This window comes from Xyrauchen texanus, chromosome 8, assembly GCF_025860055.1.
Source record: "Xyrauchen texanus isolate HMW12.3.18 chromosome 8, RBS_HiC_50CHRs, whole genome shotgun sequence".
NCBI lineage: Eukaryota > Metazoa > Chordata > Actinopteri > Cypriniformes > Catostomidae > Xyrauchen > Xyrauchen texanus.
Genome location: NC_068283.1, coordinates 40,252,892 through 40,265,625, shown reverse-complemented (window position 1 = coordinate 40,265,625; position 12,734 = coordinate 40,252,892). Strand labels below are relative to the sequence as shown.

Sequence of the window (12,734 nt, the reverse complement as noted above, 5' to 3'; positions counted from 1 at the left end):
TGTTAACTACGTACAAAGCTTTGAATGGTCTAGCTCCGCAGTCCTTAAGTGATCTTCTACCACGCTATATTCCAACACGTTCATTAAGATCGCAAAATTCTGGCCTGTTAATAGTTCCTAGAATATCAAAATCCACAATAGGAGGTAGATCCTTTTCTTATTTGGCTCCAAAACTATGGAATAATCTCCCTAACTTGGTTCGGGACTCAGACACACTCACTCAGTTTAAGTCTAGACTAAAGACTCATCTATTTAGCCAGGCATACACCTAATATATCCTCCAACACACAATTAGGCTGCTTTAGTTAAGTCTGCCGGAACCAGAAACAATTCTCATAATCTATAACTCTGCAATAAATTTAATGGCATCCATCCTAATATTATTCTATTTGTTTCCCTGTCTTATCCTCGGGATTCACATCCCAAGGTTACCAGAGCCGGCCAGATCCAGCTCCAGTTCTGCTTGGTGTCGGACTCCACTGCTAGATGTCACTGAGTTATGACGACTAACTGCAGCCGGTGCCAGACAGACATCACTTCAGTCTATGAACTTCAGAGGATGAACTGATGACAACGCTGACCATAAAACATGGGATACTTCATATGCCACTGCCTGAACCTTGTATTTAGGATTGACCCCAACAAACCTCACCGAAATGTAATTCCGTTTGAACTGTGATGCACCTCCTTGATCTTTGCCTGCATCGCCTTTGTCTATTGATGCACTACGCTCTTATAATGGAATACATAGACTATCAATTAATTTCCAACAATAGCCTTCATCAGCCAACTAACAAATGACAATGCATCCATGCGAACTTCTGCAGTTAATCCAGGATGGACATTAGTCAATAATCTTACATTTCATACAAAATCTTTGTTTAAACACTGGCCCTTAACACTTACTTAGTTTAATCATTTTAAACCATGACTTGCACTATACACAAGTAACATTGGCATTATATTCATGATGTTAGCCAGAGGGGAACTGGCCCCCACAGTGAGTCTGGTTTCTCCCAAGTTTATTTTTCTCCCTTAACCAACATCTTATGTAGTTTTGTGTTCCTTGCCACAGTCGCCTGCGGCTTGCTCACTGGGGCTCTAAACGCCACGCTTTATTTATAAACACAATTTACAATCATATTTAATCAAACTACATAATGATAAATCTACATTTTCATTTTCTGTTAATGCATGATTTTCTGTAAAGCTGCTTTGAACCGATGTGTGTTGTGAAAAGCGCTATACGAATAAAAATGACTTGACTTGGCATTTTAATTCATTAAATTATTAATAGGTGACTCACTGAAGGCCAGCCAGGTCTGTCTGATGTGCAGGTATACAGTGAAATCCGGCTGGAAGCCCAGCTGCTGTAGAGTGATATTAGCACCAGGCGTGTCCTTCAGATTCACATACTTAATACAGCAGTGAACGATACCTGAGCAAATAACAGACCAATGAGAGAGAGTGAGTGGCAGTTCAGTAGCGAATCGGTGCACATATATTCCTATACACCATATCAATATATACCATAGGCAATGACAGCGATGACCATGAGGATCATGACCCACACCATGACTCCAGCCAGATAACGCAGAAGAACAATAAAGATCAGACTCACCACCACAGCAATCAACAGACAACTGCACACAGAGAAGGTGAACATTTAATAATCATCACATTATTATGAACATGTCCAAACATTACAACTTAATGAAAGTATAAAAAGACTATTCATGGCTCTTTTCATTAGAATTAATTTTCTACTGAAACTGTACAAAATATAATTACTACTATAACATAACTAGATTTTTACATTTTCTGAAGAAATATGAGGGGTGCTTACTCGTGCAACACTTTCAACTACAATGCAAGAGTGTTAAAACAATGTCTGACACTTACGCATGCATAAGCAATGGTAAAAGTGATGCTTGCCTTAGCAAGCACATGCAACTAGTTACCTCAAAGAAATTAACTTACATAAGGATCCAGTACCAAGACTTTGTGTAATCCTCAAAGATCTTCATTGCAACTTGACGACCCTCCATGACTATCGTAGCATTCCTGTGATTGTTCAACAAAACAGTTTTTTAATGAATATCTAGTTCCCTTAGACTCTAGAAACACAGTTTAACACTACTCTTAAATGATACATAAATGCTACATTTTAATTTTGATCTGTAAATCTATTTCAAAGCTTTTTTAGAGCTTTGAAAGTTGTGGACTTCTATTAGATAAATATTTCTCTACCAAATTAGACACACTCTCTAGTATAGAAATGTTACACAATACACATATGAATGCCAACATTAAAAAATAAGAAGTCTGTGGCTGTTCTTGAAATTTGCCCTTTCATTGTCGACTGAGGTAAAGACAGTTTTAGGTTGGATATTCGACAGATATTCACCTGTAGTTTTCCTAACGTCCACCAAAAACAGTTAGGGACTGTCAACAAAGTGACATCTAATTTTTCACATTTAAATAGCTCTTTACACATTACTGCAAAAATCTAGGTTCTAGCTGACCCAATGGAAGAGACACATATTGCACACACTTTGTTTTTGTAGATTTGCAATCTTGCACCATTTTAAATTATTTATTAAAATGTGTTAAATTCAATAGCTCCTTGGTCATGTGACCTAAAACCCTCAAACTACTTTAAGAGCATCCAATCACTAGCCTTAAACATTGCACACCCTTTTGATGGGCCATTTTCATCTCGGGTGATTTTACATGAATTTTTATGTTTTTCATGGTTGCAAATTTCTAAAGCTCTCTGGCCATGTAACCTACTGACCTCAAATAAGGTTCAGAATAACCACTGCACAAAGTTTAGTTTGTCAATTTTCATCTCACATGATTTTACATTATTTTCTTTTCTTTCCAATTTCAATAGCTCCTTGGTCATGTGACCTACTGACCTTAACCAAGGTTCAGAAAATCTACTGACTACCCTTCTATATTACACACCCCTTAGTTTATCCATGTTCATCTCACGTGATTTTACAATATTTATTTATTTTTTTTTCTAACTCAAACAAGGGTCGGAATATCCACCGACAACTTACCCTTCATGTAAGATGAAAATGGACAAACTAAAAGTGTAATATAGAAGAGTAGTCAGTGCACATTCTGACTCTTGTTTCAGGTCAGTAGGCCACATGACCAAGGAGCTATTGAAATTCAAACTAATTCAACTAGGAACATGGAATGCTGTTCACATTTTCACATGCTTATTAGCTTATTAGCGTGAAAATAAGATTTATTTTTAAGTTCATGACACTTTTTTGGAGTCTTTGGGTCAACTGGGTTGAAAGCTATTGTAGTTTGACAGCGCGTAAAACCATTGAACATCCAACCTGAAACTGTCTTTACCTCGGTTTATTGTAGCTAGCAAAACATCAAACTTGGGCTGGGCGATTGGACGATGTAATTGGATATCGACGATGTCTTACAAATATCCCGATGATGATTGCAACACTGTTTGACAGACGACGATCATCAATTTCAGGAATTAGCAAAACTGTGGATCTGGGAAGTCTCCAAATAGCCCAGGGTGTGAAAATAACACCCGCCAAATACGCAGAATCCAGCTCCTTATTCGCAAGCTCCTTATCCTAATGCAGGAATTTCATGCACGGGTAATTTTGCTCATCAACCCGCAACAGGCGGGCGACCTGTAAGACGCCTCGGAGTGACACATGACAAGGAATGCTGTTAGACACAAAGATGCGCTTGAAGAAACACACTTTATTATATTTTTATATAATACTTTTTAACAGACAAAAGAAAAGTCGTCAATGCCCGTGTCAGATGCGCTGTTTGTTCTAGTAGAACATGTGCATGTAAAGAGTTAATCATGTTATTCAAAATAAACACTACGTTTATTTAGTTAATTCTCTTTATTTAGTCCACAAGTAGGTTTCACTTATCCACCATCAACGTTCTTCTCACTCAACTACATACGGCACGACGTGCAGTATTCAATAGTGTATAAAAACACTGTGCCGAGGTGAACAGTGTAGAGGAGAAATAACATGTTAACAAATCACTCTGTTTTCTATATTTAATTTGTCTGAAAACAGTTTGCAAGAATAGTTTCATCTATGAGAATGCTGAAAATGATCTCTGATCCTCTCGGGAGGTGCTGAGGGTTTAGTTCGCTTTATTTCCAAGGAGCAGTTTGTGGGTAGCATGCATTGTGCAACTTTGCAGGCTAACGGGTACTTGTGTGATGGCAAATGGGGCCGTTGAAGATGGTAAATGTTTGGATTTGGGGAGGTGGTTATATATGTTTTGTTATCAGCAGATGCATATAATCTCAGAATGGCTAATAAGGGCCCAATAAATTGGCCTAGCAGTTATATCCGTCCATCAATGCCTCATCTCATTGTGTGAAGAGTATAAAGACGTGCTTACTTCATTCCAGCCACCAGGTCTTTGGCGTTTCTTATATTGCCCCGTCCATCATCAAACGTCTCCATATCACCCACTGTGATGGTTTGCCCCTTTTTGCCCAGAGTCGGAAAACACCGTTGCAAAACTGAGTGTGAAATAAATATGATTATGTACTGAGACATTAAACGAACACCACATCTGTATTCTCCAACAGCAATAATAAAAACATGAGTCTTACATTTTGTGCTGGAAATCAAATATGCAGGACACAGCTTTTCTAGCAAAATCTCCGGCACACTCTTTAAAGAGAGACAGTATTAATCAGTCATTACAGAAGTACAGAAACTACGCAATCAGGCGTTTTGGATCAGATGTTTTTCGGTAAAGTGCACTGACCTTCATCCCTGGATCTTCACGGCAAAAACCTTTATAGTATTTCCAGTCTTCTGCATTCAAGATAGCGGTCACCAAAGTCAATGTGCGATTAGGACATTTCTCTACACACAACTAAACACAGAGAGACAACAAACACGAAGACATGGCAGGATTGAATTCATTCAGTAATATTCACACATTAATGCATGCACTTGTTGACAATAGGAGGAGAGGTCAACGCTGAAACAGAGATGAAGGACAGAAAGAAAGATAGATAGACAGAAGTTAAAATATAGGAAAAATGGAAGGAAATAACGGGAAGGAAGAAAGAAAAGAAAAGGGAGGAAGGAAGAAAGGAACCAAGGAAAGAAGGAAAGAGGGAATATGAAAGAAGGAATCAAATGAAAACGGAAAGAATGAACGAACGAAGGAAGGAAAGATGTGGAAGGAAAGATAGGAAGGAACAAAGGGAAAGGAAGTAAGGAATTAATTAAGTAAAGAAAGAAAGGAAGGAAAGGGACAGGAAGGAAGAAAGAAAGAAAAATAACAAACCTGTGGGGTGGGACACTGGAACTCTAAGAGGACCATGGGACTGGCACACTTCATGATGTTAAAGTAGAACAAGAATGGCTTTTTTCTGTTTTACATCAAGAAAACAAAATAAATTCTCATAATTAATTGAGGCAATGAAAGACAGCACTCCATCCCTGATTATGAATTTGCAAAAAATGTGACCCATTCCTACTAATGCCATTCATTCTTCTTCTTAAAAGGTCCTTTTTCTGTTTACTGGATGTTTTATTGGACTCACACTGACACTTAGTGGCATGTGGTAGTTAACTTTGCCATTGTAGAAATTCAGTATTCAGAGTCAGTCTTGATTAATTAATCCATGAGTGAAAGTGTCCAATAACAGAGGGATTACTGCGATTAAGTGAGTAGTATTCGGCTGGTCATGTGATCCTAACATGGCTGCCCCCATGAGTGGACCCTCTCCATGTAGAATAAAACAGCTTATATAAGGTTATTGATATGACAGGTGTCTTCATCTCATACTTTTATACATTAGTTTCCAAATTACTATTAATTTATTAAGGAGTAAATCTTTTAATCTGGAAAAAAAAAAAAAAAGTGTGAACCTCTAAACAATTTGAAACTTTGTATTGAAGCACTTCTCATATTATTGCCTTCTTGGGATGAATTGCTTTATTTGGATAAATATGTTTTCTAAATGAATAAATGTAAGCATAGTTGATATTGTTTCCATGACAACCATGTCACAGTCACCTCAGAGCCAACATAAACCCTCATTTCATCCTTTAACATTACATCAAATGATGCAAGTTGTCATGTTTTATCTACAGTAGTGGGGTTTATGTAGAATAAACTCCATTAAGGTCTAACACCATTTGGTCATTAACTGTGAAATTAGTTATTTTGGGAATGTGTGTCTCTGTGTAATTATAATTTTTCTGCAATAGTAATGCAAAATAGAGGACAAAGCGTATTTTAAAAAATGCCCAATTTTTTAGATTTACCATAAGCATTTCAGGGTCTTAATGTGTGCATGTATGACAAAATGGGACAAAACATATAATCATGTATTGAAGTGTGGTATTACTTACTCCAGTACTCCCTGCCCACAGAACTGTCCCATGCTGTCTGTGGGGTAGATCACCTTCCTTGGGTCACCATGAGACCAGGCTGAAGGAGGAAGATAGAAACAATGAGCTCTCACTCACTCTCTCTTACACACACACACACACACACACACACACACACACACACACACACACACACACACCCTCAGACAGCAGCTGGCTCTCTTATGTAAGTGCTGCAGCTTTGTTTGTGTTGATCAAGCTCTCTCTATTTTACCTTCAGCAGCATGTGTAATTGCACTGTTTGTTGCTGTGGGCATGGGAAAAGTGCCGTGCTGCCAACTCACCCACCCACACACAAACATACACAATGTACTCCAAAAAAATCCTGCATGCGCGCACACACACACACACACACACACACACACACACACACACACACACACACGCTCACTCAAATGACACATTTGTACATAAAACTTAGTGACAACACTCGCACCCACATAAAACCCTATTCACATGGAAATAAAATTCAATGGAAAGTTTTAGTAATAGCCTAAAAAAAAATTAAACTACACAAAAACAAAATCACAAACAAACAGACAGACAATATGGATGGGTGATATACATAAATATTCACAATATGTGGTGATTGTGCTGGCAATGTAAGACTGAGCACTTGTTTTTTGACCATTATGTTTCCTAAACTAGACCAGTTTTGGATGGTTATGTGTGCCATATTAGCATAAATGTTTTAGTAAAAACACGCAAATAAATATTGCTATTTATTACTATGTACAGTGCTGTGAAAAAGTATTTGCCCCTTCCTGATTTCTTCTATTTTTGTGTATTTTTCTTACTAAATTGTTTTAGATCATCAAACGAGATATAACATAAAACAAAAAGGCAACCTGAGTAAACACAAAATACAGTTCTCATATCTATATAATCTTTTTATTGAAGAACAAAAGTTATCCAACACCTATATCATCATCCATGTGAAAAACGAATTGCCACTTAAACTTGACAGATGGTTGTACCAACGCTGTGGGGGAATTTTAGCTCACTCTTCCATGCAGAACTGCTTTAGTTCAGGCACATTGGAGGATTTGAGCATGAACTGCCCATTTAAGGTCCTGCCACAGCATCTCAATCGGGTTAAAGTCAGGACTTTGACTAGGCCACTCCAAAACTTTAATTCAGCTTCTTTTGAGCCATTCAGAGGTGGACTTACTCATATGCTTTGGATCATTGTCTTGCTGCATAATCCAGTAGCGCTTGAGCTTCAACTCACAGACTGACTTTCTCCTTTAGGATTTTCTGATAGAGAGCAGAATTCATGTTTCCCTCAATTATTGGAAGACGCCCTGTCCTTGATGCAGCAAAGCATCCCCACACCATCACACTACCACCACCACGCTTGAACGTGGTTCTCTTTGTGGGATTCTGTGTTTGAGTTATACCAGATGTAACGGGACCCCCTGTCTTCCAAACAGTTCCACTTTTGACTCATCGGTCCACAGAACATTCTCCCAAAAGGTTTGAGGATCATCAAGGGGTGTTTTGGCAAAATTCAGATGATCCTTAATGTTCTTCTGGGTTAGCAGTGGTTTTCGTTTCGCCACTCTTCCATGGAGGCCATTTTTGGCCAGTGTCTTTTAGGCCTGCAGTCCTTGGCTTTTTTGTGACTTCCTGGATGATTCTTCACTGTGCTCTTGGAGGAATTTTGGAAGGTCGGCCACTTTTGGGAAGGTTCACTACTGTGCCACATTTTCTCCATTTGGAGATAATGACTCACTGTGGTGCTTTGGAGTCCCAGAGTCTTTGAAATACTTGGGGATTTAAGAACTAAAAATACTTTCACACAGGCCAAGTTGGTATTGAATAACTTTTTTGCTTCAATAAATAACATTATCAATTAAAAACTGTATTTTGTGTTTACTCAGATTGCCTTTGTTTTATGTTAGATTTGGTTACATTTTTTTAAACAATTCCATATGAGATACTATAAATATAAAAACAGACGAAATATGGATGGTACAAATACTTTTTCACAGCAATGTATTTTTATATTGGCTCATATAAATCAAAATAATTTAATCTAGTTAATTTAGTGAAAAACAGATTGGAAAACAAGTCTTGGTTATTTTTAACCAATGTCTTTTAACTGTATTTACATTTTTTCTTTATTATGGATCTACCTTGAAACAATGGCGGTTTGTTTGGCTAAAATGAAAAAAGAAATCAAAGCAGAATTGACTGACTTACCAACAATACCCACTGCGATATAACCCAGTATGGCCAAAAGGAAGAAGACACAGCAAATAATGTCTGTACATCCTCTGTAATGCAAGGAGAAACAGTTGATTACACAAATCCACACTGATTTAATATGTAAAACATTAAAGCTCTAACTGCCACATTCAAATCAACCATGATTTAAAGAAAAGGTTACTGGTGCTTTCCAGTATATAAACTGCCCCCTTGACGTTAGGATATTAGGGTGTTGTTGGTGGTTTTAGAGGATGCAGTAACTAGGCTGAAATGTTTGGCTAAGATGTTTTTATTTTGTATTATTGGCCGCTAATCATAAGTGATTACTTAGAAAAGAAACTGCACAGTAAAGGACATGTTACGTGACAAACTTTAATACTTAAGTTTAGTGCTTGGTCAAATCCCCAAGTATAAGCAACATTAAACTATCAATTAATTAATAATAAAATTGCTTTCCTTACCTGTTTTGAATGGGCCCTTTGAAGTTGGGATCAAATTTCTTAGGCACTCCTGTGAGAACAACAGGGAGAATTGAAAGTCAGTATGATTGAAATAAAATTTCTGTGCAGGCCATGTAAAAAAATAACTAAATAAATAAATAAATATCACACAACAGCCATGCTTGCACAGATTTTGTCTCTCTCACATAGCCTACGGTAAAGACCAGACCACCCAAGTGACAAAAATCACATGGAAATATGTATCGTATCACCAATACCACAGTGGAGCAAGATATACCTCACTGGAGTAGACACAAAATGCCATGAATACAATGGGCTTTCTTGGCGGTCCAGAATATAGAAGATATTCTGGAATATTCAGGGAATAGGGAAATTGATTAATAATGATAACTTATAAACCTTTAAAGACTGACCTTCCGTGAGTTCTGATATTGTTAATCAATGGTACATGCTTCTGCTGAAACCATTAGTCCACGTTATTTCAACGTCATTTTTTAAATAGCGGTGAAGAAAAATCCACCAATCAGAGAATTGGGGCCAACAAAGTGCACCAAAACAGCTCTGCAGCAACTGGCCATGCCCATGATGAAATGCAAATGTGTTGTTTTGCGCAGACCATAACACATTTTCCCACGTGCTTTTGGGAGACTTGATGTTTGTATTTGCAAACTTCAACCGGGCTTGGATGTTTTTCTTTGTAAGAAAAGGCTTCCGTCTTGCTACCCTACCCCATAGCCCATTCATATGAAGAATACGGGAGATTGTTGTCACATGTAGCACACAGCCAGTACTTGCCAGAAATTCCTGCAGTTCCTTTAATGTTGCTATAGGCCTCTTGGAAGCCTCCCTGACCAGTTTTCTTCTCATCTTTCATCAGTTTTGGAGGGACGTCCAGTTCTTGGTAATGTCTCTAATGACTGTCTTCACTATGTTTCATGGTATATCTAATGCTTTGGAAATTCTTTTGTACCCTTCTCCTGACTGATATCTTTCAACAATGAGATCCCTCTGATGCTTTGGAAGCTCTCTGCGGACCATGGCTTTTGCTCTGAGATGCAACTAAGAAAATGTCAGGAAAATCCTACTAGAACAGCTGAACTTTATTTGTGATTAATTATAGTCACTTTAAATGATGGCAGGTGTGTAATATGACTTCTATTTAACATGAGTTTGAATGTGATTGGTTAATTCTGAACACAACCACATCGCCAGTTATAAGAGGGTGTGCACACTTATGCAACCAGGTTATTGTAAGGTTTTTAATTTTAATTTGTCCCCCACGAAGATTTCAGTTTGTTTTTCAATTGAATTGTTCACGTTGTAGGTCACATTAAAAGTGGAAAAATGTCTGACATGATTTATCTTTGTCTCATTCTTTTACATCACAAAAACCTGGCATTTTAACAGGGGTGTGTAGACTTTTTATATCCACTGTAGCAATACACTTAACCACTCAGACCGGCTCAATTTTACACATGCAAACACCGCTCAAATCTTTCTCGGGCTAGTTATACCAAACTACTAACATGCCTACACACACACACAACTTGTTTTGGAATATTTCATGCAAATTATAACCATATGCAGCCCCCCTTAAAGCATAGCTTTGGAAAAACGAGAGATTTTGCATGGCTTTTAAAAAAATATTATTAGTGGTTGCTGCTAGGAAGGGAGCAACACATCTCAGTTAACATCTAGGCCTCAGGGTTGTTCCAGGGAAACTGTTCCTACTGTAAGTCACGTAAGATGAATGTTGTGCTAAACAGTAATCAAGCTCATCTGCATCGTGTTGAGTTTAGCTCAAATAATGCGAGTCACCTGTATCAAGTTACATATAATTGCGTCATTAGTCTAAACTGAATATTTTGAAACCAAGAACAGACAAGGTCACATCTTATCCCCCAACCACAGGACACAGGATTCCACTGAATTGATAAAAATTTATTTTGTGTTGGTCCAGTATCAGACAATTAGGACAATGTGGGCTTAGTAAAATAAAAAGAGTTAATAAAATATGCATTACTGTTGACTATATTACATCATTTACAACTTAAAACAACTAACATTTGGCGCCACTCTGTGGACATTTCACATGGATTATATATATATATTATAATTAATTCTTTCATCCTACAATGAAAACAACTGCAGTGGATGGCTAAAATGTCTGCACACCCAACAACCAATTCATAATGACATGGGAATTTCAGCTGTGGCATCTATGACTATTGTAAACATCCACACCCATGAGAGACTGAAATTTAAAGACTGAGTAGTACCAAGGAAAACCTGAGTATTGTGATACACAAAGACCTAGTATGAAACTAATACGGTGTTAACACAATGCCATAAAAGCATTGATCGAATGTAAAAGGCAAGTAGCATAAAAGCCAAGTGCCATTAGAGAACAACTTCATGAGACTTATGCACAGAACAAAGAAGCAGTCTCTTAAAAAATACCAAAATTCTCTAAAAGAAAACCAACTTTTAAATGTATGGGTGGAAGCATAAAATAATACAAATTTCATCCCAATTCATCAATCACAAGTTCTCAGAAACAGTTTGAACTAAATCTTGAAATTGTTTTGATAGTGCATTCAGATATACAGGTTCATTTAACACGTTTTCAGAGCGCTCAATGAGATGTTCAGTTGTTTATAAGAAATATTAAATGGCTTGTAAATCATGTTCACATGTTGAAACCAAGAAAACACATGCACAGAAGCACACAAGGAGAAATGCATCAAGTGAAGTCACCTTTTTTTTTGTTACCATCTTCCTCCTCGGGCATCTTGATGTTTAGTGGCTCTATCTGATGATCTGATATTCCTTCCTTGGTGTAAAAGCTAGGAAATAGCCTTTCAGCCCACTACCTGACTTTATTTTCTTGTTTTCAAGTGGGAAAAATGACCTGCCTCAGTGAGAAACTGGTTGAACCAGTATCGAGCAGGTCTATGCTGTGTTTAACTCCCCCTTTGCAAGGAGTAGCCTATGTTGTTAGGGTTTCCCTCATTTGAACTTTTTAAAACTAAGCTTAATTTTGTCTTGTCTTTAACTGCTATTTTTGAGAGTTGAAGTGCGAGTGTCTCTGACTTATCTTGTCCTGTTCTCTCTATGGGATTAAATGGGACTGTAAGATCTGTCTCTGAAATGAGAGGAGGGATCAAATCTGGGTGTGACTGTAATGGCACTTTTCCCCTACCTACATATATGCTTTTGTAAAGCAACTTAATATGCAAATATCATGTTAGTGGCTTTTCTGAAGTACATTACCACCATGATTGAAAATAACAATTACAACACCTTCTCTTTGAAGATAAAAACAACCTGCTGTCCGAGTAGGTTTATCAGTGAAGTCAAGGGAGCACTTACATTATTGCACAAAAGTGGTGATGCAGGGTGCAATAATGAAGACTTTCCTTTGGCTTCACAATATTTACATCACATTTTCATTAAGTCATTTAGCAGACACTTTTACCCAAAGTGACTAACAAATGTCATACAAAAGTCAACAATATCTGTGGTGTCACACTTCCAAGTTCCACATGGTAGCTAGTAGAGGTCGACCGATAGTGGATTTTGCCGATACAATAACTAAGGTGGTAGGAAAGGCCAATAACTGATT

The 12,734-nt window shown here is 37.6% G+C and overlaps 1 protein-coding gene across 2 annotated transcripts in view; it reads right to left on the bottom strand.

Annotated features, from left to right (window-relative positions):
* Positions 1–12,734, bottom strand: part of LOC127647844 (choline transporter-like protein 2) — a 28,485-nt gene that overhangs the window by 10,640 nt on the left and 5,111 nt on the right. The window contains exons 1-11 of one of the 2 annotated variants that reach the window (XM_052132334.1): positions 11,867–12,222; positions 9,110–9,158; positions 8,643–8,716; positions 6,399–6,477; positions 5,326–5,410; positions 4,795–4,905; positions 4,637–4,697; positions 4,420–4,543; positions 1,981–2,064; positions 1,531–1,643; positions 1,307–1,438 (exon numbers count right to left, since the gene is read on the bottom strand). In XM_052132334.1, the coding sequence (XP_051988294.1) occupies positions 1,307–1,438; positions 1,531–1,643; positions 1,981–2,064; positions 4,420–4,543; positions 4,637–4,697; positions 4,795–4,905; positions 5,326–5,410; positions 6,399–6,477; positions 8,643–8,716; positions 9,110–9,158; positions 11,867–11,900 (946 nt within the window). In that variant the 5' untranslated portion in view covers positions 11,901–12,222. Of the gene's footprint in view, positions 1–1,306; positions 1,439–1,530; positions 1,644–1,980; positions 2,065–4,419; positions 4,544–4,636; positions 4,698–4,794; positions 4,906–5,325; positions 5,411–6,398; positions 6,478–8,642; positions 8,717–9,109; positions 9,159–11,866; positions 12,223–12,734 lie in introns of those variants that run through there. The other variant, XM_052132335.1, reaches the window with a different exon arrangement.